This window comes from Raphanus sativus, chromosome 5 (genome assembly GCF_000801105.2).
Source record: "Raphanus sativus cultivar WK10039 chromosome 5, ASM80110v3, whole genome shotgun sequence".
In the NCBI taxonomy this organism is placed as follows: Eukaryota; Viridiplantae; Streptophyta; class Magnoliopsida; order Brassicales; family Brassicaceae; genus Raphanus; species Raphanus sativus.
This window is the reverse complement of record NC_079515.1, coordinates 590,585-611,844: the sequence shown is the minus strand read 5'-3', so window position 1 is coordinate 611,844 and position 21,260 is coordinate 590,585. Positions and strand designations below refer to the sequence as shown.

The window sequence follows — 21,260 nt, the reverse complement described above, 5'->3', positions numbered from 1 at the left end:
CTGGTATGTACAGTGTGAGCTAATGCAGTATAATTCAGCTGGATTAAATAGACTCAAAATTAACAAAATTATGAATAATTTTATAAATAACTCTATAACGAACAAATTTATAAGAATGAACATTCTCTAAAGTCCAATATATATACTTGATTTTACGGTATATGTATTGATTAAATTTAACATATACAAATTTTGTGTTATTCTTATTAGACTATTTGATACATAATAAATACAAATAAATTTTTAGGTTTAAAATAATAAAATAACATCAATATATTTATAAAAATTAAAGATAAACTTTGATGTGAACAAAAATAAACTATATAAAATATTTTTGTATCTGGAGTTAGCTGAATTTTATCCATATATATATGGATGGATATATATATCTGAATGTTTTCAAATCCCAAAAGCGTCTGTTGAACAAAAAAAAATATCCATATATATGCATCAATGGAAAACTATTCGGGTATTTAACTAGACAAAAACTGAAAATGTACGTAGGTTGGCAACTTGGCATTTCGTGGAACAGACGCTTTGGGGATTTGAAAACATTCAGAAATATTTAATTAACTACAACATCAAAGACGACAAGCATAAATTTGAGCAAAAACATAAGCAAAATATATATGGTTTATTATGTAATTGGGTGGTCGTCGCTCATGAGTAATAACGAATCAATATACAACAATACAATTTATAGATTCTTAATTATGATTATCAAGAACAAAAGAACAAATATTATTTTTTTGTCGTCTACACGTAGATGTAGTTAATTTTTTTCTTTTTGAAAATGATGTAGTTAAGTTTGGCATTAATTAGAATACTTCAATCGTTTTAGTATATAACAAAGACTTGTTGATGAGGTCATGAAAAATGTTACTTAAGACCTTAATAAATACTCTTACAACTAAAATACAAATAACGGATTTGGTAATTAGAATATAATTAGTTGATATTTTAAAACAAGCTTCAAGTATCAGATCATCAGCAACAAATAAAAAAAAGTATCAGATCATCAGTGTATCAACCATGCAGCGTACACGTAAAGTTGAATTCAGGTCGTCCATCGTCGCATGGTTTGAACTTAAAAATTACACCAGGCTGATTTTAAAACATCTTTAAATAATATTTTCCGTCAAAGTATTTTTAATTTTATGATTGTAACTGCATCTCTGAAACTCTATTTTATTTGTTTTGGTATATATTCATGCATAATGAATTAAAACTATTATAATGCTAATTACAATATTAAATTTTTGATTTTTTGTTCAGAAGTAAACAAAATAATTTTAGAATGGAAAGAGACACTGAAATGATACACATGTTTCTATAATTTTAATCTTATCATACTATCATAGTAAAACTTGAACGTATAAGACAAATATCTAATCAACGAAGTATCGTATCGTTTATACAGCTGATAGTTTACTTACCATAATCTGTACAATTAGTTGGCTAAAAAAGAAACGAATGTAACTTGAAGATTTTTGTTTCCTTCATAGATTATATGATCAATGGCTTCAACTGTTAACACAGAACGGTCACAAACAAAAAAGACTCCCGACAAAAAAAAAGAAAGAGATCAAAGAGACAAATTATCTTTTGCCACATTCTTGTCTCAATCTTCTTCTTCTTCTTTATTCTTCCCAATCTCTCTGACGAGCTTCGGTTCTGTTTCCGGTGATCACTGACCAGATGACTGATACACATTCTCTCTCTCAACCAACTCCTTTTTTTTCAGTTTTGATTGCGGTTTTACTTACTTTTAGCTTCAAGGGTCGCCATTGCATTAGTTTCCTTGTAATTTGGAGAGTTTTCACATCAAACTTGAGATCTGTTTTTTTGGTTGGCGAGATTGTTAATTCGCTGAAAGTTGTCGGTTCATTAAACTCATGAGATTATGAGAATGCGGTCGTGCTAATCCGGAAATTGTGGTTGACTTAAGTGAAAGAGATTCTTTGATTTTTTTTCGAGGAGTGACAATAAATGTTTCGCCCTGGTTTTGCGTGGTGATGATTACACTTTAACCTTTGACTTGGTGATCATCTGATTAGTCTTCTTCTTAGACTTAAAAGCCTGTGAGGAGATTCAGAAATGTGTAAAACGGAGAAGTTTCTATACCACAGGGGAAGTTCTTAGAGATGAAGGTTAAGTTTCTAGTAGATAGCAAGTTCAAGAACTCCTTGGTTTCAAGGTCTCGTATGAGCCTATGGATGATTCGTTTTATCACCATACTGTTGATATGGACTTGTTTTGTTCATTTGGTGTATTTGGGAGGGAAGGTTGCTCAAAGGCTGGCCTTGTTGTTTCAATATTCACCATGAGTTCCCAATGGCTGCACAAGAAATGTCTTCTCTTCCCATGAAACTCCCCCTCCCACCTAAAATTAAGTAAGCTTGTTTTCTTTCTGCAACTCTTTGGACTGTTTAGTTCATATACTATCGTTGGCTCTTAATTAGATTGCCTTCTTTTGAAGAACAGAGTTATTATACTTTTTTTTTGCTCTTTGTTTTCTTCTCAGGGATATATCAGAACAATGGCTATCTTATGGTTTCTTGCAATGGAGGACTCAACCAAATGCGAGCTGCGGTAGAGATCTCAACTAATCTGTTTGCTTTGAACAAAGAATCCTTATCAAATTGCCTATGCATTTCTGTTTTTGGACTCTGTTTTTTCAGATATGTGATATGGTGACTATTTCAAGATACATGAATGTCACACTTATTGTCCCAGAGCTTGACAAGGCCTCTTTTTGGAATGATCCAAGGTTATTATTATTATTATTATTATTGCCATCCATCTCCCTCAGAGCTGCTTCTTTTACTTCTCTTTGAAGTTGTTGATGGGTTTCCTTATATGGGCAGTGAGTTCAAAGACATATTCGATGTGGATCACTTCATAACTTCTTTAAGAGATGAGGTTCGTATACTCAAGAAGGTTCCTCCAAGGCTTAAGAGAAGGGTCGAGCTCGGCGTGTACCACACCATGCCTCCTACTCAGCTGGTCCAACATGTCCTATTACCAAGACCAGGTTCTTCCCTTGGTAAAGAAGCATAAGGTCTTACATCTGAACAAGACCGATGCTCGGCTTGCGAATAACGAACTTCCTGCTGAGGTTCAGAAGCTGAGATGCAAAGTAAATTTCAACGGGCTTAGGTTTACTCCCAAGATTGAGGAATTAGGTAGAAGAGTAGTCAAGATTCTGAGGGAGAAAGGTCCCTTTCTGGTTCTGCATCTCAGATACGAAATAGATATGTTGGCATTCTCTGGTTGCTCCCATGGTTGCAACCGCTACGAAGAGGAAGAATGAGGTTCAAATAATACTTCCATCTTGTACTTTTAATTCTCTGTATGATGATATTGATGTTTATCAAATCTTTTCTTTTTCATTGCTTAGATATGCTTATCTATGGTGGAAAGAGAAAGTAATAAACTCAGAGTTGAAGAGGAAAGAAGGTCTTTGTCCACTGACTCCAGAAGAAACAGCTCTGACACTATCCGCCTTAGGCATTGACCATAATGTGCAGATTTACATAGCTGCCGGAGAGATATACGGTGGTAGAAGGCGGTTAAAGGCTTTAACAGACGTCTTTCCAAATGTGGTTAGTAGGTTATTGTCTGAAAGATTCACTCATAGTGTCAGTAACTGATGGATCTTTGATGAAAACCAGGTCAAGAAAGAAACTCTGTTAGATTCCTCTGATTTGAGTTTTTCTCAGAACCATTCTTCTCAAATGGCTGCTCTTGATTACCTCATCTCGCTAGAAAGTGATATATTTGTTCCTACTTATTATGGGAACATGGCCAAAGTTGTGGAAGGTCATCGCAGGTGAATCATTATCATTGTTCTGATCTAAAGAAAACATTAATTAATGTTTGTTTTATCAATGGCTAATGGCACTACTTAATCCTCATCCTCAGGTTCTTGAGGTTCAAGAAAACGATTGAGCTAAACAGGAAGTTCTTGGTTAATCTAATAGATGAATACTATGAAGGGTTGTTGAACTGGGAAGTATTTTCAACAACGGTGAAGGCCTTTCACGGTACAAGAATGGGAGGTCCCAAGAAGCGGCTTGTGATTCCGAGTAAACCTACAGAAGAAGACTACTTCTATGCTAACCCTTATGAATGTCTTCAGCTTTTACAAGAGAATGATAGTGGAAATTCACTAGATGAAACAATGTGATACTGATCCACACAATTGCTGTCTTTGGCTGCGGAGATCCTTCTCAGGGTGATGCAAGACATACTGGCATTCTATATCAAGCTTGAAGATGGGGTCTTAAAATAGATCATGAGAAGTTATTTAGGGTTCTTTTAGTGTACAGAGACTTCTGAAGAGCTATCAAGATAGTATCATATATGTAGAAGTCCTCTCATTGTGCATTTTACAAACAAATATGTTACCCTAGAGTAAGAATACATAGTTTGAAGCTACAAAAAAGTAACAAAACACTATTTTAAAAAGTATATATTATATATGTAAGCCTGATTAACATTGTCTTCTCACATAAAGAACTTCTAATTAAGTTTCTTAAACTACTTAAAATGACCCATCAATTATGGATTGGGCTCCTTTTCTTTCCTTTCATACGTGAAGAATAATCGCCTCTCATTAGATTATCGATCTCTTTTGCTGAATCTGTTCTTTTCTTTGTTGCAGACTGATCTATAGCTTTTGAACTTTTTAACTGCCACAAAACATACAAGACTACATATATAAGGAAATATATTAAATATGCTTATATGAATCTTCCTCACTCATATTTGTATTTTGATAACTATAGGATATTGTAGCTATATATTGCATTAATGTGTACCTTTCGTCCCATCAAGGGAGGTTCATCACTTCCGCTCACCATAAGACCATAATTATCTTCATATTTGGATCCAACTACATCTATGTTTCCACCTGTAAGTTCTCAAAGACAACATCAGCATCAAATGTTTACACCTTCATAGTTCATACGTTTAGGTATATTGACATCAATACACAATAAATAAATAATCATCTTCATAAGAATTAAGAAACAACGCAAAAATATATATACGGAGTACCTAGCTACATATATCTCCTGCATCATAAGGAAGGGACGCCACACACACATTTAACATATATATATATATATATATATGTACTTAAAAGATATATGTAAACACATGCACATGAGGATGATCTAATAAGATGAGAAAGAAAAAAGAGAGGAGAAAACTAAGAGCTTTGTCAATGTAAAGACCTTGAAGCGCATGAGGAAGATTCATCAATGTCATCATGAGAACGAGAAACCCTACAACGAGTGTGGTTAACTTTGCGTTTGTGTTCTTCATGTCGTTTGCCTTTGCCAATATTAAGGAAGCGATTAGTATTTTAGTTCATGTGAGTGAAGCTCATTTATAAGGGTAGTCTGTCTATACTTGTGTATTTAATCTCGATTTATTAAAGTTCATACATTTTTAGATTCTTTTGTAAGAATACTAAAAAACACTATTACCATGGATTATTTATTTACTAGGAAATTATATTGTATTACTACAATAATTCGTACGTGTGATTTTTTGGTTAAACCGGGAAAGTGAAAGCTAGGGTTTTCCGACAATTCCATAGGCAAGACAAAAAAAAGGCACACTCCTCATCGGTAATTGTTAATGCTAGTGTGAAATAAAATAAAAATGTTCCAGCAGTAACATTTGAACGATTTATAGGTCAAACCATTTTTAAATTTTTTTTATCAAAGTAAATAACTCAACATTTTTTTGACATCTTTATACAAATAAGTTGGTTTCGCGATACTTTGGTAATCGAGTCTTGCGATTGTCTCAAAGCTCTAGCGCCAAACGATCATACAGTTGATTAGATTATACTGTTTCATTCAGATAGGATCTATCTATAATATACTTAACTACTTGTGTATATCAACCTTTTCTTATGAAAATAACCTTTTTATAAAAAAAAAAAAAAAAAGTTAACCTTCTTATTATTAAGAGTGAAATAGTGTAAATTTATGTTAATCAAAAAACTTTCCTATTTAGGAGTATATCATTTTATTAATTAATCAGCTGAAAGTAAAGATACAAATAGGAAAGTTGTTTAATTTATGCATTAAAACATAAAACAACAATTATAATAAAACATTAAAATCTAAAATGACACTTAATATGAAATAGAGAGAGTAATAATTAAAATATCTCTTTTTATAGTTCCAAAAAACTATTTTAACTTCAGTTCAAAAAAAAAATCTATTTTAACCATGGATTTGCTAAAAATGCTTTGTGTGTACAATACTTGGCTAAATTTGAGCCAAAAGTCTACTATATTAGTTTTTATCTTTACGAAGATTCTTTGTGAGACACGAGGGCGAGTCCTCCGATTCAATCCTTGTGGCTTTGTCGTTGGTGTGGATGCCACTTAATAGTAAGAAAAAGAAAACATGCAGATATATTTGGGTTTAACTTGGAAGATTGGTAAAAAAGAGACAATCATTGATGAGAAATCCAATATCTAAGCTTAGGGTGCCTAGTGGAGGAATTCAAATGCTTATGAGGCCCATTACTATAGGCCTGTTTTTAGTCATGTTGCTGAACTTGCGAAACGCATAGAGATTCGAGACCACGGCTCTGGGCTCAAACTAATATCAAGCATAAATTTAAGCCTTTGTTTTGGTATCTATTTCATTTTTAAACTCCCTCGTCCCAGTTTTTAAACCAAACTAACATGTCAACGAACCAGGAAGCAAAGATAACAAAGACAAAGACTGCAAGCAAACACCATGAGAACTAAAGGAATATAAGATTTTATTATTGAAACAAAGACAAAAGGCTCAGAGGATAGATTGTCTCGGATCTTAAAATAGAACTACACCATCACTACTTAAATAAACTCCGGCGACTTACTGAAGAATTCGTCGGAAAATGAGATAAAACAAAACGGGGAAGGTAAGGAAGATAGATGATATAGGTTGAGCTAATAACCAAAACTGAGGTGGTGGTTTTTTTTTTTTTTGCTGCTCAAGCTTTAGTGGCCGGGTTAAGCTCATCCCAAGCTTCAATCCAAGTGACCATAGCATCAGCAAGCTTGTCAAAGTAAGGATCAATGGGGCTAAGCTTCTCCTTCACCAACTTGGACAGCTCCAAGTAGCATTGTTGAACCGTCACAGCTTCTTTTGAGAGCTTTGCGCTCTGGAAGAAAGGGATGATGTCCTCCTGCCAGAAAATCCCTTTGTACTCTTTCTTCAGGTTCACAAATGGGTTGCTTGCCTTGCTGTGGTAAATGTAGGGAAGACCTGTCTTCACTCCCAATCCCAAATGGTCACAGATCACCTGAAAACAATAAGAAGCAGGTAAGTATTCAACTATAGTCCTAAAACTAGGTAGGAGAATGGGAAAGTAAAGTACCTTGACACACCATCCAGCCCACATATCGTCGTAACGACCAATAGGCTGACCATCACCCATGAGACCAAAGTACATAGCCGGGCCAATGAGATCACGGTCAAAAGCCAAGTTCATGCCACACATTGGGAAAAGTGTTCCCTTTGGGATGGTCATGACAGCATCCACATACCTTTCACAGTGACGCCATGTAAGCATTTGTTAGCTAATTAAAATACCAAAAAGAAAATGTAGAAAAAAAGAAGAAGCTAAAGTATTACCTTGTGTTCCTTTCCTTAGGCTTGACGAGTTGAGTCGGGGCATCGTAATCAGGGATGTTGAGCCAGAGACCGTGAGAAACAGCAGTGGAAACACCTTCACGGAGACTGAAAGGGTATCCACGGACGAAATCAGCACCTTCACGGTATGGGTCGTACAAGGTGTTGAAGAAAAACGGAGACGATGGACAGAGAAGGTTCTTGATGTGTTGCTCAAGTGCGTTCACTGCTTTTCCAGATGGATCCTTGGCAACCTATATAACACATGACAACCAACAAAACAATAATATTAAAATTAAGAAAAAAGATTATTCTAATGCAGCTAAAGATAGAACAAGAAGAAGAAAAAAGCCCTTGTGCCGTTACACGTGATTAAACCAACACAGTATGACAGCAACATCAATGCTACATTCATGTCGTAACTGAACACTCAATTCTTAGACAAGCCCCACAATTGCTTAAAGGTGTTGTTTCAGGACAACGCCATGCAAGAATCTTGTGAATTTAAACCGTTACGACATTAGATAGATTGGTCCAACAACAATGGCGTCACTAGAGATCATGATCACTGAGTTAGACTATACAATTGCAGTTCATAGAAACAGATCGAGAACAATCCAAAGCATATGAAATGTATAGATCTAGTTTCAAAATTCAACACTTTCGAATTCCAAAGTTCATAATTTTGAGATCTGTTAAGTCTACCGACAATGTAACCAGATCTCTCGCACAGACACCGAACAATCCTTAAGACATAACCTGAAAGCAGCAGATCTACACAGATGCAGACAAAACAGAACGACCAGAAAAAGGAAAAAAATGAGAATTGTGGGGGAAACTTACGAAGCAATCGTCGTCAATAGTGAAGATGTACTTCTTCTTAGACACCATGTAACCGAAGCAGCGACAAGCAGAGTCCTTGAAGGAAATGCAGGAAGCTTTGGGACCGAGGATACGGTTGATGTCGTTCCTGTTGTAGAGCTCGTAATCGAACCCTTCAGGGACAGCAATGGTCTTGGAAGGATCTCCGTCCTGGACGATGATGAGATGGTAAGGCTGGAGGAAAGGTCTCCACATCTCGAGGAAATCGAGGTTACGGATCGTCGGGATCACGATGTCGAGCTCATCCTTCAACAACGCGGTGTGGTTCAGTGGGATTCCAACGGTATTCGCCGGTTCAACCATGATTGATTGATTGAGAATTGAAGAAGAGAGAGAGAGAGGCGTTGTTTGAAACTGAGATGAGAACTCGAAGAAGAGCGTCGTTGTTAGTTTTATAACAGATCCGGCACGTGAGAGGTAATTGGGTGACGTGTGTGAAGGTTAACACGTGGTCGATAAAGACTCGTTCTAACAGGTCAAAAGAATTTTATTTACCCTTGTTTTGGTGAGAAACTGAAGACTTCTATTCTGTCGCATAATGTCCGTATTCTATGGGGGAATTAACTTGTCTTTATTTGTTTTTAAATTCACATTATAAAATTAATTAATTTCCAAAAATAGAATCTTATTATAGATGATATATATTTAGATACTAATCTCCTAAGAGAACAATGTTTTTTTAACAGAGAGTTCTGAAAAATATCTATAGCTTTTGAATGATATCCACTTATATATCAGTTTTTGTTTGAAATGGTTATTTATCAGTTGTTGAATCTATTTGTATAAACATATATATATACATATATATTTTTCAAAAAATTATTAGAGCTTTAGTATTTGAATTTTTGTGTCAATGGATTTACATTTCACCAGTAATATATTATTTTTACTAAAAATCATAAAGATTCAAAAATTTTATAACAAAATTCAAATAAATTTTATTTATAAAATTTAGTGATAAACATTACATCTCTTGGCAAAGCAAAAAATATTAATTACAGAACAAATGAGATAATCATTACAAATAATTAAAGAAAAGGTTCTTAGATGTTAAAGTAGTATTTTATATTTTTACGATTACCATAATAAACATATTTGTTTTGGTTTAGGTTAAACTAGTGGTATCTTTTGTTACAAGTTTAACGTGGTTGATACGTTAGTAGGTTTGGCTAACGCTATAAAGAACCTAACAATTTAATTAGTTTCGGTTTATAGATGTTTAAACGCATTCAGTGGCATGTGAGCGTTTTTAACAAACAAACAAGAAAAGTGGTGTGTGCGGATTAAAAGATGGTAGATATAAAACCGAACAATAGTTAATACATTTTGACCGGAGTGTAAGATCAATAAAGGTGTTCATTTAGGATGCAAAATAGGCTGCTTCATACGAAAATTAATTAATTTAGATCGGTATTCCACTTTACCATGAAACGAAGGAACATTCGCATGTGGCAAAGTTTTTTTTTCTTTTTTAAGTTATTCAAATTATTTGTTAAATATTATATCAATTTTTAGTTTGTGACAGTGCAGTTACAAAATAAATTATTTTTAACTTTGACATTCCTTTGGGATTTTAGCCGAAGTTGGTATATACAATTTTTTGTCAACATTTGGTATATATACAATATATAATATTTCAACCACGTCCATAAAAAATACAAACGGATAATAACTGTTCACTAATTCTTTGTTTTCTACGTTGGATGCTATAGAATTCCAGAGCATTAACGGACTACATTCTGTAAGCTTGATAAGCTTGGAGCGAAAGAGGGAAGAAGATAACGTTTTTATATATTGTTTCTGCTTGGTTACAATGATAGTAAAGAGCTGAATATATAGAGAATAGATGAAGAGGCATTAGGGCACAGCTCAGCACGCGACAACACACAGCTGGAGCGGATCAAATCTGTTACGGAGCTGCGTGACCTGAGCTGGAGGCGCCGTACGAAGACCAAGCTTTGTCGTCACTTGATGCAGAGCTCTGTTACCGTTACAGAGTAATACATTGGGCTTCGCGGGCTTGACACTTGACGAATGGGCTTTAGCTTCTTCCAGGGCCTCTGAAGTCTTCGGGCTTAGACACCCCCTCAAACTTGTGGTGGGAGCTGCCATAACACCAAGTTTGTCCCGCAACAGACAGAAGGGCTGTTGAGCCAAAGACTTGGTAAAAATATCTGCTAGTTGCTGTGCTGCAGGGACTTGACTGACAACCAACGCGCCTAGTGCCACACGTTCTCTAACATAGTGAAAATCGGTGTCAAAGTGCTTCGAACGTGTGTGCAGAGCAGGATTTGCAGTCAAGTAAACCGCGGAGAGATTGTCACAGAACAGCTGAGGAGTGTCAGGAAGAGAGATACCCATTTCACCAAGAAGAGAAGCTAACCACTTGAGCTCTGTAGCAGTGATTGAAAGCGTCCTGTACTCAGCTTCCGTTGAAGAACGAGAGACAGTAGGATGTCGCTTAGCCGACCATGAGATGATGTTTGAGCCAAGAAACGTGCACATTCCTCCTGTAGAACGTCGTGTTTCACGGCAACCGGCCCAATCACTGTCGCTGAAACCGTATAACAGGAAACCTGTCTTGGCGTTTATGGTCAAGCCAAGATGAGAGGTGCCTTTAAGGTAACGCAGTATTCGTCGCAGATTACTGAAGTCGGCAACCGTGGGAGCATGCATTTTCTGGCAGACATAGTTAACCGCGAACTGTATGTCGGGTCTGGTCAAGGTGAGGTATTGAAGCTTGCCTGCTAAGCTCCGGAAGTAAGTAGGTTGATCAAACAACTTATCTTGACCAATGACTCGATCAAGTTGCAGAGGCAGAGGAGTTGCAGTAGAGTCACAACTGGCCATTCCAGCCGTTTCCAGTAGCTCTTTAGTGTATTTCTCCTGACAAAGGAATAGGCCTTCATCATAACTCTTGACTTGGATGCCTAGAAAGTAATGTACTGGCCCCATATCCTTCATGCGAAAGGTTCCATTCAGCGTGACCATAAGCTTTTGGATTAACGCTTCATTGTTACCAGTAAGTAACATGTCGTCGACATACAGGAGAAGATAGATTACATCATCACCGTGTAGATAGACGAACAAAGACGGGTCACCATGGGTGCAGATGAAGCCAAACTCAAGCAAGAAAGTGCTAAACTTATCAAACCAAGCTCGTGGCGACTGACGAAGACCGTATATGGACTTTCGAAGTTTGCATACGTAATGCGGTCGAGCTGGATCCTCAAAACCCGGAGGCTGCTTCATATAAACTGTTTCTTTAAGGTCACCATGAAGGAAGGCACTCTCTACATCCAGTTGTCTTATGTTCCATCTTTTAACAGACGCAATGTGGAGAACAGAGCGAATTGTAGCAGTGCGGACAACTGGACTGTATGTCTCGACAAAATCAATGCCTTCCTCCTGTTGGTTTCCTCGAGCTACCAGCCGTGACTTCCTATTCTTCAGGCTGCCATCAGCATTAAACTGAGACTTGTATACCCATCCACAACTGATCGGAGCCACCGTCTCGTCAGGAGGAACTAAGTCCCACGTATGAGTAACTTCCATATTTCCCATTTCTTTACCCATGGAGGCATTCCAGTAGGGATCTTTGAGAGCAGCAACCACTGATTTGGGCTCTGGATAAGCTGTTTTGACACTCATCAAGGCATAACGAGGATTAGGCTTCCGGATGCCATCTTTCCCTCTAGTAACCATGGGATGAAGAATCTGTTACGGAGCTGCGTGACCTGAGCTGGAGGCGCCGTACGAAGACCAAGCTTTGTCGTCACTTGATGCAGAGCTCTGTTACCGTTACAGAGTAATACATTGGGCTTCGCGGGCTTGACACTTGACGAATGGGCTTTAGCTTCTTCCAGGGCCTCTGAAGTCTTCGGGCTTAGACATTCCTATTATCAATAGCGATCATTGATCTTTTGTTTATATCTCGATATACATTTGGATACATCGTGGGGCGCTTGTCGATGCACGATGCGTATGGTCTCATTGCATGCATCGTGAAAACTCCAAAATATTACTCTTCTTCTTTTCTTATCCATAAACATTACATGAGCATGAAGTTACATGTGATGATTACACAAATGTAAAAGGTTGAAGCATCGAACTGGAAGATAAAAAAGGAAAAAAGTAATCTAGACAAATCCATATAACCGAAGCATATCAGTGTTCCTTTTACAAATTCGAAAATGGTAAAGTCAAACCAAACAAAATATCGATTCCAATACTTTGGGAAGTTTATAGAACCAAACAAATTGTTAGTCTTTTGTTCTAGTTTGGTTTTATGTTCAAGCTTCCATTCTTAATTTGGTTAAGATTGATTGAACATGATCTCTTAGTGGTTTAAGGGGGTTTGTAAAACTTTTTTGCACCTCTAAGCTTTAAAAATGGCTGAAAAGAATGGGTTAACGTGTAACAAATTCTTTGCAATGACACTTACAATTTAGCAAAAACAAAGAAAAAAGTTCATAGAAAGCATGTAAAAACCGAAAAGAGCAGTTACAAAAAAAAAAAACCGAAAGAGAGAAAATACAAATATATCTCAAATGTCACTAATATACATGGGCTTTACATTTGGCCCATCATGAAATGCATGCATTACATTATTAGATATCAAAGAGGCCCATGGACTAAAAACTAAATTTAAATAAAAAGGTCAAACAAAAAAAACCCTAATGGTTTCTTCTTCTTCCTCTTTTGGCTCGCCGTCTTACTGATTGAATCATTTACTCTGTTTGTTTGGTTTACTCGCGCGCTTCCGAGCTCCGATTTTGGCAGAGAAGGAGAGATGGGCTCACGACAAGGACCACCGAAGCATCAGAACAAATTCGCATGGGTACCCAACGCCGGCGTGAAGATCAACGAAACCGTAAACAATTTTTACTCCAAATCCAATTGAAGCTTTACAATTGATTTCATAGTGTCGGAAATTTCTGACTTTTCTTTTTTTAGGAAGTGGGCGGGAGATTCAGACCGCTCTCGGAGATAACCGGAGTTTGCCTTCGCTGTCGGGAGCAGATCGCTTGGAAACGCAAATACGGAAAATACAAAAAGCTAACCGAACCCGCCAAATGGTATTTATTATCTTTGTTCGCTGAATTTGATTGTTTCTCTGTCGGTGAAATAATTCAAAAGAATCAATTTTTATTTCTTTTGGTGCAGTCAGAAGTGTACGAAGCGTAATGTTCGTCAAGCGTATCACAAGTTATGCTCTGGTTAGTGTTCTGTTTCTCTCTGCCTTTTGTTATCTTACTGTATTAGTTATCTCGTTTGTGTAGTTAGATTGATGTGTTTTAAGTATGAAACTTACTGATAACAGGCTGTGCCAAGGAGCAGAAAGTGTGTGCCAAGTGTTATTCTTCTACTGAGCAAATCATGGGAAGGTATATTTGATTACTGAATATATAACTCTTTCTTTTTACTGCTTCTGCTAGATGCTGCTTGGTACCTAAGGTTTCATCGCAATTGTTCGTTTCTTGCAGAGATATTTATGAGGTAGAGGCTGAACAGAAGCTGCTTGATGAGGTTTGTCTATTTTGTACAATTCTGATTTCCTTCTTATTGGAGCTCAAGAGAAGCTTTTGGGGTTTTCTTAATGAAAAATTTGTTAATCTCTTGCAGACTATCAAGAATGCTAGGGAAAGAGATAGAAGGACACTTTTGCGTGCTGTGAGCTTTCACCCCTTGAACTATATATATATGTTTCCAAATAAGCAGGATGATATCTTCACTCTGAAGAATGTGTGAGAAACTGAACGTTGTGTGTGTGTTCTTTTTGTTGCGTGACATAGATGAACAAAGATAACAACCCAAAGAAATCAGATGAAGGAGCAGCAACAAGGAGCGATAGCAGCAAGGTTGGTGATGTGTTTCCATCCACATCTCTTGAAGAATATGCAAACAAGTCTGGAAAAGTTAGCGGGATTGTTGGTCATGGTAGTGTGCCTGATCATGTCCATGTTGTTGAGGATGAAGAAGAAGATGATGATGATGATGTTGGTAGTGAACCTGAATTAGATGAAGATCACTGTGGTGATGATGATGATGATGAACTCGAGAAGTGAATGTAACTTTGGTTGTTGGTTCTGTCAATTTTGATAGTTTTGTGAGATTTTACAAAACTGATTATCCTTCTTGTTTTAATACACTTCACTCTGTTATGGCTATAAAGTATTGGGCTGAAAACTTCAAACGGGCCTCATATTTTCCCTTATCGGCCCAGTTTAACGCCACGTACGTGTATGTACGTGTATGATACAGTCTGGAGATTCTCAAAAGTCCTTGGATTCACTGAACAACGGATAAATGTGTGAGAATGTTTGAAATTAGAAAAGAATACTAGTAGCAGGCTAAGTGGCATTAATGCTTGTGCATTAAGGCACATTATTACACTTGGCACGAAAAATAACCATCACATCTCCCACTAAAGCAACTTTCTTTTGGCTTTTCATTACTCTCTCTCTGCAAAAAAGCTGGACTTCTCCCTTCTCGATGAACACTTATGAGCCTTTATAATTCAAAGATTAATTACAAATAATTCGAATATAATTGGTCATTACTTGTTTCTAATTGAAAGCTATAATCTCTTTTCATGGTTGTTAATCAATTTGGCTTATTTATTTCCTAAGCCTTTTTTTTCTTTCTTTAGTCTATATTACATCGAGATTCTTCATCCTTGTGTTGTCACTTGTCAAACTTAAGGACTAAAGAAGAAGACTAAGAGTTTTTCTCTCTCTTTCTTTTAAAGAAAAAAAATGGGTTTCTTGTGTTCTTCTTCTTCTTCAATCGTCTTCAAGCTCGGAATTTCTATAATCTTTCTAGTTTCTTTCTCTGGTTACACTCCTGCAGGTAAGCCGTAAAGAATTCAACTTTATCCAAGTTGTTCCACTGTTTTACTGTTCAGTATAGAAATTACTTTCTAGGGTTTTATTTTATGAGTCTGAGTGCAACTTTGGTCATGTGTGTTTCTCTAACTTGTTTGTTGACACTGCAAGGAGCTTGTGTTTGTTTGAGTTTAATAAGTTTGGAATTGCTAGAGCTTTTAGATGCATATAGAAAGATAGCTGTTAAATTGTTTTCATCAGGGAGCTTATTAAGTCTCATCCTCTTGTCATTTCCTCTTCATTCAATGCTCTGTTATGGAAACTATAAAGAAAAACTTTGAATCATGAAAACAAAAAGTTCCAATTATTATGTGCTCATGATGTAGCTTTTGGTTTTTTTTTTCAGATGCTTATGATCCTTTGGACCCAAGTGGGAATATCACTATCAAATGGGACATCATAACCTGGACCGGAGATGGCTATGTGGTATGTAATACACATTAGCATCAACTTGGACATTTCTTGAATCTTGATTGTGTTTTATAAGTATTCAATTTCCTTTTTTGTCCCACGGTGCAGGCGACTGTAACCTTGTATAACTTCCAGCAATATAGACACATTCAAGCACCAGGCTGGACTCTTGGATGGTCATGGGCAAAGAGAGAGGTTATATGGGGAATGAATGGAGGACAGACAACAGAACAAGGAGACTGCTCAAAATTCAAAGGAACCATCCCTCATTGCTGCAAAAAGACACCTTCTGTTGTTGATCTCTTGCCCGGAACTCCTTACAATCAGCAGGTTGCTAATTGCTGCAGAGGTGGTGTGATAAACTCGTGGGCTCAAGATCCAGCAACCGCTGTTTCCTCTTTCCAGCTCACCGTTGGACAAGCTGGTACCACAAATAAGACGGTCAGGGTACCTAAGAATTTCACTCTCAAGGCTCCTGGACCTGGCTATACTTGTGGCCCTGGGAAGATTGTGAAACCCACTAGATTCATGGGTACTGACAAGCGAAGAGTTACACAAGCAATGAGTAAGTTAAAACTGTTCTTGAAGTGTAGCAAAGCTGAGCAAAAGCGAAACTGAGTTTGTGTGTTTTCTGTTGTGACAGTGACTTGGAATGTCACTTGTACATACTCGCAGTTCTTAGCTCAGAAGACACCTACTTGCTGTGTCTCTCTTTCATCGTTCTACAACAGTACAATAGTTCCTTGTACTACATGCTCTTGTGGATGCCGAAACACTACTCAGCCAGGGAACTGTGTAGAGTAAGTTCTTCTCATAAGCTCACATTACCCTGTTATCTTTTTCTTTTAATCTTTTGGTGTATTCTTCTCACAGCTCAAAAGGTCCACGGATAGCATCGGTTGTTCCAAATACAGGGAAGAACTTGTATGTACCGCCTCTGGTCCAATGCACGAACCATATGTGTCCAGTGAGAATCCACTGGCATGTGAAGGTTAACTACAAACTTTACTGGAGAGTTAAAGTCACCATCACAAATTTCAACTACAACATGAACTATTCACAGTGGAATCTGGTCGTGCAGCATCCAAATTTCGATAATCTCACTCAGACTTTCAGCTTCAATTACAAACCCTTGCTTCCTTATGCTTCCATAAGTAAGTACCATCTATAACCTGCAAAGTTCATGTTTCCATAGAAAGTTAATTAACAATGTTGATTTGTTTTTTTTCTTTCAAATTTGTATAGATGATACTGGGATACTTTGGGGAGTAAAGTTTTACAATGATCTGTTGATGCAAGCTGGACCATATGGGAATGTACAATCTGAGTTACTTTTCCAGAAAGAAGCATCAGCTTTCACATTTGAGAAAGGTTGGGCATTCCCTAGAAGAATCTATTTCAATGGAGATAACTGTGTGATGCCACCTCCTGATTCTTACCCTTGGCTGCCTAATACCGCCTCACACATGCCTATCGGTTCTTGGTTTGCAGCATCAATCTCCTTGTTACTGACTGTGTTCTTACAAGGAAGCTTGTAAGAATGATATTAGTGTAGAATTTAACTTATCGTGTAGTTCTTATGATCTAAGGAAAACTCATCAGAGAGGATTTTATGATGCTGTAAAAACACTATTGTGTTCTTTAGTATGTTTAGTAGATCCAGTTGATAATTGAAACAAAATATTGTCAGTCTTAACTACTAAAACCAGCATGGGTGACATAAAGGTGGCAAATAATAAGTATCCTCAAAACAAGAAATGTTAATGTATAACAAAACTCTCCAAATTATTTCAGGGACAAAAAAAAATTCAAAGATTAAGAAACTCTGCACGCAAATACACAGAGGGATGAAAGATTCTAAGACAACAAAAGATCTGCAACGTTTGTTATAGATTTTGAGAGATTTTCTGGAGATGTAAAAGGTTTTCCTGTCCTGATAGCTTTTCAACGAACACTCAACCCTTGAATTGCTGTAGCAGATGCTGATGATGCCTGAGAGCCTTCCTCGGTTACCTTGTTCGATTCAATTGTACTTATGACATTTCCAATGTTATCCTAACACAACACGAAAATAACCAAAAGATTCAGGAGATGTTTTGGCATATCATGAACATGAAATGAAGTTTGTATTTACCCGCCAGGTTGCGAGCTTAGTTCGAAGTGATTGCCATTGCTTTGACCCGAATTCACGCTCGGAACAGCGGCTGAAAGATATGAATCATTCCATCAAATTATGAATTTGCATTCATATACATATCTACAAGTTTCTATCAATGCGACTTGCCTGACAATGACAACTTGGTTCATCTGATCCATCTTACAATCGATCAGCTTCGCAGTTATTGCCTTCACGATCCATAGTTCAACCTCTTCTTCCTTTACCTGAAAGCACACAGAGAAAAGTAAGCAACTCACAGAGTGACAATTTTTTCATGTTTTTCTAAGTATTTTTTACCTGTAGAGTGTCTTTGATTGAGGCGTATGGTATTTTGCCAGACTCATCTGACGCTAAGTCAACTAGTGACAACAATCTCATCTTCGTTACACAGTCTTCATCAACAAGTCCTAAGAAACACCAGACATAGAAATAAAAGATTCTTCTGGAGATCGTATATGAAAAAAAGAGTAAAAGTATATATATATATACAATTTAGTACCATAGCTTTGCAGACATTCCGAATTTGCAGCTCGGAATTCAGTGTAAGCATTAAGCCTCTGAGTAAGAAAGATCTTTAGTAGCTGGTAAACCGGGGCATACTTCGTATCCTTCTCTAGTTGTGCTACGGCTGGCAATTCCAATAAATCACACTGCAATAAAAAAAATCATTGTTGAATTCAAATATATATAACATGACAGCTATGTTAAGACAAGAAAGATGGATCTCAACACATCCTAGTCACATCATCAAGCATTTACGAATTATGATACCTGGAAGATGCTGGAAGCCTTGACAAATTCAATAACTGCACGCACAGCCTCCTCCTTAGCTTCATCTAGGACCTTAGCATCCTCACTTGAGAAAGTCGCTAGATACTTCGTCAGGAACTTAAGGGATTCGTTCACCAAGCTGGAATTTTGAAAGATAAACTCATGAGTATATGATAGGATACAAGACCAGGAAGAATCGGTGACAAATATGAGGTGGCAACAAAGAAGTCATCACGTAGACCAAATCAAAGTGAGAAGTCACACGACTTCCTTTTCTCTGTTTTTATGTTTCATCAATAAGATAACTAGTCATCCTAGCTTCTAGGACATAGTTGTCCACTTTCCACATCCCTGTTTTGTAGGAGTTAATGACTCCAGTTCTTGTTTCAGTTATTTGCTTCCTTGTAATCGTTTCTCTATTTAAACTAATGAAAAAACTAAAAAGAGGTAGACTTTCTACCCAAAAACAACTTGTGTTCTATTTACTATCGATCAACATTGAGATCTCTTGGCAAGGGACCTATCAGTATATAACTAAAAGGAGACTGTAAAGTATAGATTATGTTGCAGTATACCTTTTGTTCTCTCTCAGAACATTAGCAATGGCAAGGAAGAGTTGCCTCTGATCTTTAGTGTCAACGTTCCACTCTTTCAAGAAGTTATCAATTTTCTTAAAAGAAGGAACTACGTACTCAGTAACCTTCCCTTCAACAGCCAGCGTAAGCGCTTTCATGTAGACTTGGAAACGAGCATACGGGTGGTCCAGAAGGTTATAGAGATTGAAGAGGCTAAACAAAGACAACAAATAACCAAAATAAGGCACATGGAAACTTATAAGTACAACAGTAAACATATAAAGCGGGAAAAGAATCATTACATCTTCAAACGAAGAGAAGCTTTGTCATTGGGCTGTTGAACAACCTTAGAAGAGATAGCTTTCACCATTTCAAGAACATCATCAGCGCTATTCGCGTTCTTAACAAGGCTGCAAATGATGGTGTAGGTACACTCAAGATCTGAATCAAAAAGATAAACCTAGTGATAAGTCGACAAAACATAGAAATAATTGAGCATTGTGTTAGGGTAGAGAGAGAGAGAGAGAGAGAAACCTTTGTCAGACATCTTGGAAGATACCAATTCAGCAGAAGTAACCATTAAAGAAGCCAACTCCAACCACTTTCCTGCTACTATAGATTCCTCAGCTTCTCTACACAGCCTGGTGATCTCTGGCTCTGCAGCCTGATAATCAAACAACACAAATTCCAAACTTTTAAACCACACAGACTAATTGAATTTGTCATATGCCTCAGAATCATGAAAAGTTACACAAACTATTCAAATTGCACCAATGCTAAGATAAATCAAACTGAGTCTAACATTCATCCGAAACAAGGAGTGGGAGGTGGTACCTCGGGACCAGCATCAGCCCAGGCGAGCTGGGAAGTAAACTGGACAACGGCGAGGAACGGATCTTCTTCGGAAGTGGGAACAATCGTCGTCATAGCTCTAAGCTCTCTTCTCTCGGCGGCGCTGATGAAAAAACCAAAAAAAAAAACCCGATATTATAAACTTCTTTCAAGCAGCCGAGCAGAGAGAGAGAGGAAGAAAAGAAGCCCTAATTAATCCACATCTTTGTATTTTCCCGGTTAAGCTGAACCGAACCGGGATCAGCTACACAAGTTTAAGCATCGGACGGCTAGTTAACCACTAAGAAAAATCAAACGGTCCAAGTTTGATGCTTTACTTTTTTTACACAACCCCTCCCCCTATAAAAACCTTTCTCTTCCTCTGTAAATCTCCCTCCAAGTTAGGGTTTTTACAGCCGCGCCGTGTTCCCCGCCTGATCGTCAAGATGGTACGTGTCGGTTTTTCATTTTCTTCATTATAATTCTCTCTGTTTACCTTTTGCCTGATTGATTTCATGATCACTGTTTATAGCCGTCGCACAAGACTTTCAAAATCAAGAAGAAGCTTGGGAAGAAGATGAGGCAAAACAGGCCTATCCCTGGCTGGATCCGTCTCCGCACCGACAACAAAATCAGGTTCTTCATCTGTTTTTTTTCTGTTTGCTTTCCTTTGATATTCAGTCTTTGATACTCAAAAGTCCATTGTTTCATCTTCACGCAGGTACAACGCTAAGCGTAGGCATTGGCGCCGTACCAAGCTAGGGTTCTAGGTCATCCGAGTTTGCTGCTGTTAATCTGATTCGTTCGAGTTCTTCTAATTTATTTTCGTAATTGTTGTTTTAAACCTAAAGTTTTAGTTTTTTTATTTCGTCTTCTGAATGGTTAAAGACTTGCGTTATACATGAATATGAGAATCAATAGTTAAACCCTTTCTCTTGCGTTTTGTTATTGATTCTACTCTGCTTCTAGTTTATTATGAAAAGTTGAAAACTTATATCAGTAGGTAGATGCCGGAAATGCTGTGGTTCAATCCCTTTGCTGAGAGGCTTAAACAACTTTTGGCATTGCTTGGCTTTTTTTTTATTTTCGAGCGTCA

General features: G+C 37.2%; 7 protein-coding genes across 7 annotated transcripts; 4 read left to right on the top strand and 3 right to left on the bottom strand.

The window, feature by feature from the left end:
* Nucleotides 1-1,560: 1,560 nt before the first annotated feature.
* On the top strand, nt 1,561-4,381 carry LOC108860349 (rhamnogalacturonan I rhamnosyltransferase 1). The gene is given in 10 exon segments (XM_018634241.2): nt 1,561-2,128; nt 2,131-2,281; nt 2,283-2,389; nt 2,525-2,592; nt 2,682-2,770; nt 2,868-2,997; nt 2,999-3,310; nt 3,387-3,605; nt 3,675-3,832; nt 3,925-4,381. Coding segments are annotated over 10 exon segments (1,530 nt in total). The 5' UTR covers nt 1,561-2,097; the 3' UTR covers nt 4,190-4,381.
* Nucleotides 4,382-4,559: 178 nt separating this feature from the next.
* LOC108857869 (protein GOLVEN 9) lies at nt 4,560-5,365 on the bottom strand. Its single transcript, XM_057010388.1, has 3 exons — nt 5,241-5,365; nt 4,824-4,915; nt 4,560-4,694 (listed from the first exon to the last, which is right to left on the bottom strand). The coding sequence occupies exons 1-3, from the start codon at nt 5,329-5,331 to the stop codon at nt 4,560-4,562; spliced, it is 318 nt and encodes a 105-aa protein (XP_056866368.1). The 5' UTR covers nt 5,332-5,365.
* A 1,413-nt stretch (nt 5,366-6,778) lies between these two features.
* LOC130512344 (UDP-arabinopyranose mutase 1) lies at nt 6,779-8,898 on the bottom strand. Its single transcript, XM_057010220.1, has 4 exons — nt 8,493-8,898; nt 7,653-7,903; nt 7,396-7,564; nt 6,779-7,320 (listed from the first exon to the last, which is right to left on the bottom strand). The coding sequence occupies exons 1-4, from the start codon at nt 8,832-8,834 to the stop codon at nt 7,009-7,011; spliced, it is 1,074 nt and encodes a 357-aa protein (XP_056866200.1). The 5' UTR covers nt 8,835-8,898; the 3' UTR covers nt 6,779-7,008.
* A 4,316-nt stretch (nt 8,899-13,214) lies between these two features.
* On the top strand, nt 13,215-14,748 carry LOC130495099 (uncharacterized). The gene is made up of 7 exons (XM_056986198.1): nt 13,215-13,404; nt 13,488-13,609; nt 13,698-13,750; nt 13,855-13,918; nt 14,018-14,060; nt 14,157-14,204; nt 14,327-14,748. Exons 1-7 carry the CDS (start codon nt 13,324-13,326, stop codon nt 14,597-14,599), a joined length of 684 nt encoding a protein of 227 aa, XP_056842178.1. The 5' UTR covers nt 13,215-13,323; the 3' UTR covers nt 14,600-14,748.
* A 250-nt stretch (nt 14,749-14,998) lies between these two features.
* On the top strand, nt 14,999-17,518 carry LOC130495098 (COBRA-like protein 1). The gene is made up of 6 exons (XM_056986197.1): nt 14,999-15,383; nt 15,765-15,844; nt 15,938-16,394; nt 16,473-16,629; nt 16,703-16,983; nt 17,075-17,518. The coding sequence occupies exons 1-6, from the start codon at nt 15,290-15,292 to the stop codon at nt 17,365-17,367; spliced, it is 1,362 nt and encodes a 453-aa protein (XP_056842177.1). The 5' UTR covers nt 14,999-15,289; the 3' UTR covers nt 17,368-17,518.
* A 24-nt stretch (nt 17,519-17,542) lies between these two features.
* Nucleotides 17,543-20,326, bottom strand: LOC108856998 (uncharacterized). The gene is made up of 10 exons (XM_018630914.2): nt 20,168-20,326; nt 19,868-19,997; nt 19,636-19,774; nt 19,334-19,546; nt 18,759-18,897; nt 18,487-18,637; nt 18,285-18,394; nt 18,114-18,211; nt 17,964-18,033; nt 17,543-17,884 (listed from the first exon to the last, which is right to left on the bottom strand). The coding sequence occupies exons 1-10, from the start codon at nt 20,258-20,260 to the stop codon at nt 17,774-17,776; spliced, it is 1,254 nt and encodes a 417-aa protein (XP_018486416.2). The 5' UTR covers nt 20,261-20,326; the 3' UTR covers nt 17,543-17,773.
* A 131-nt stretch (nt 20,327-20,457) lies between these two features.
* On the top strand, nt 20,458-21,093 carry LOC108859915 (60S ribosomal protein L39-2). Its single transcript, XM_018633817.2, has 3 exons — nt 20,458-20,613; nt 20,697-20,800; nt 20,886-21,093. The coding sequence occupies exons 1-3, from the start codon at nt 20,494-20,496 to the stop codon at nt 20,932-20,934; spliced, it is 273 nt and encodes a 90-aa protein (XP_018489319.2). The 5' UTR covers nt 20,458-20,493; the 3' UTR covers nt 20,935-21,093.
* Nucleotides 21,094-21,260: the final 167 nt, after the last annotated feature.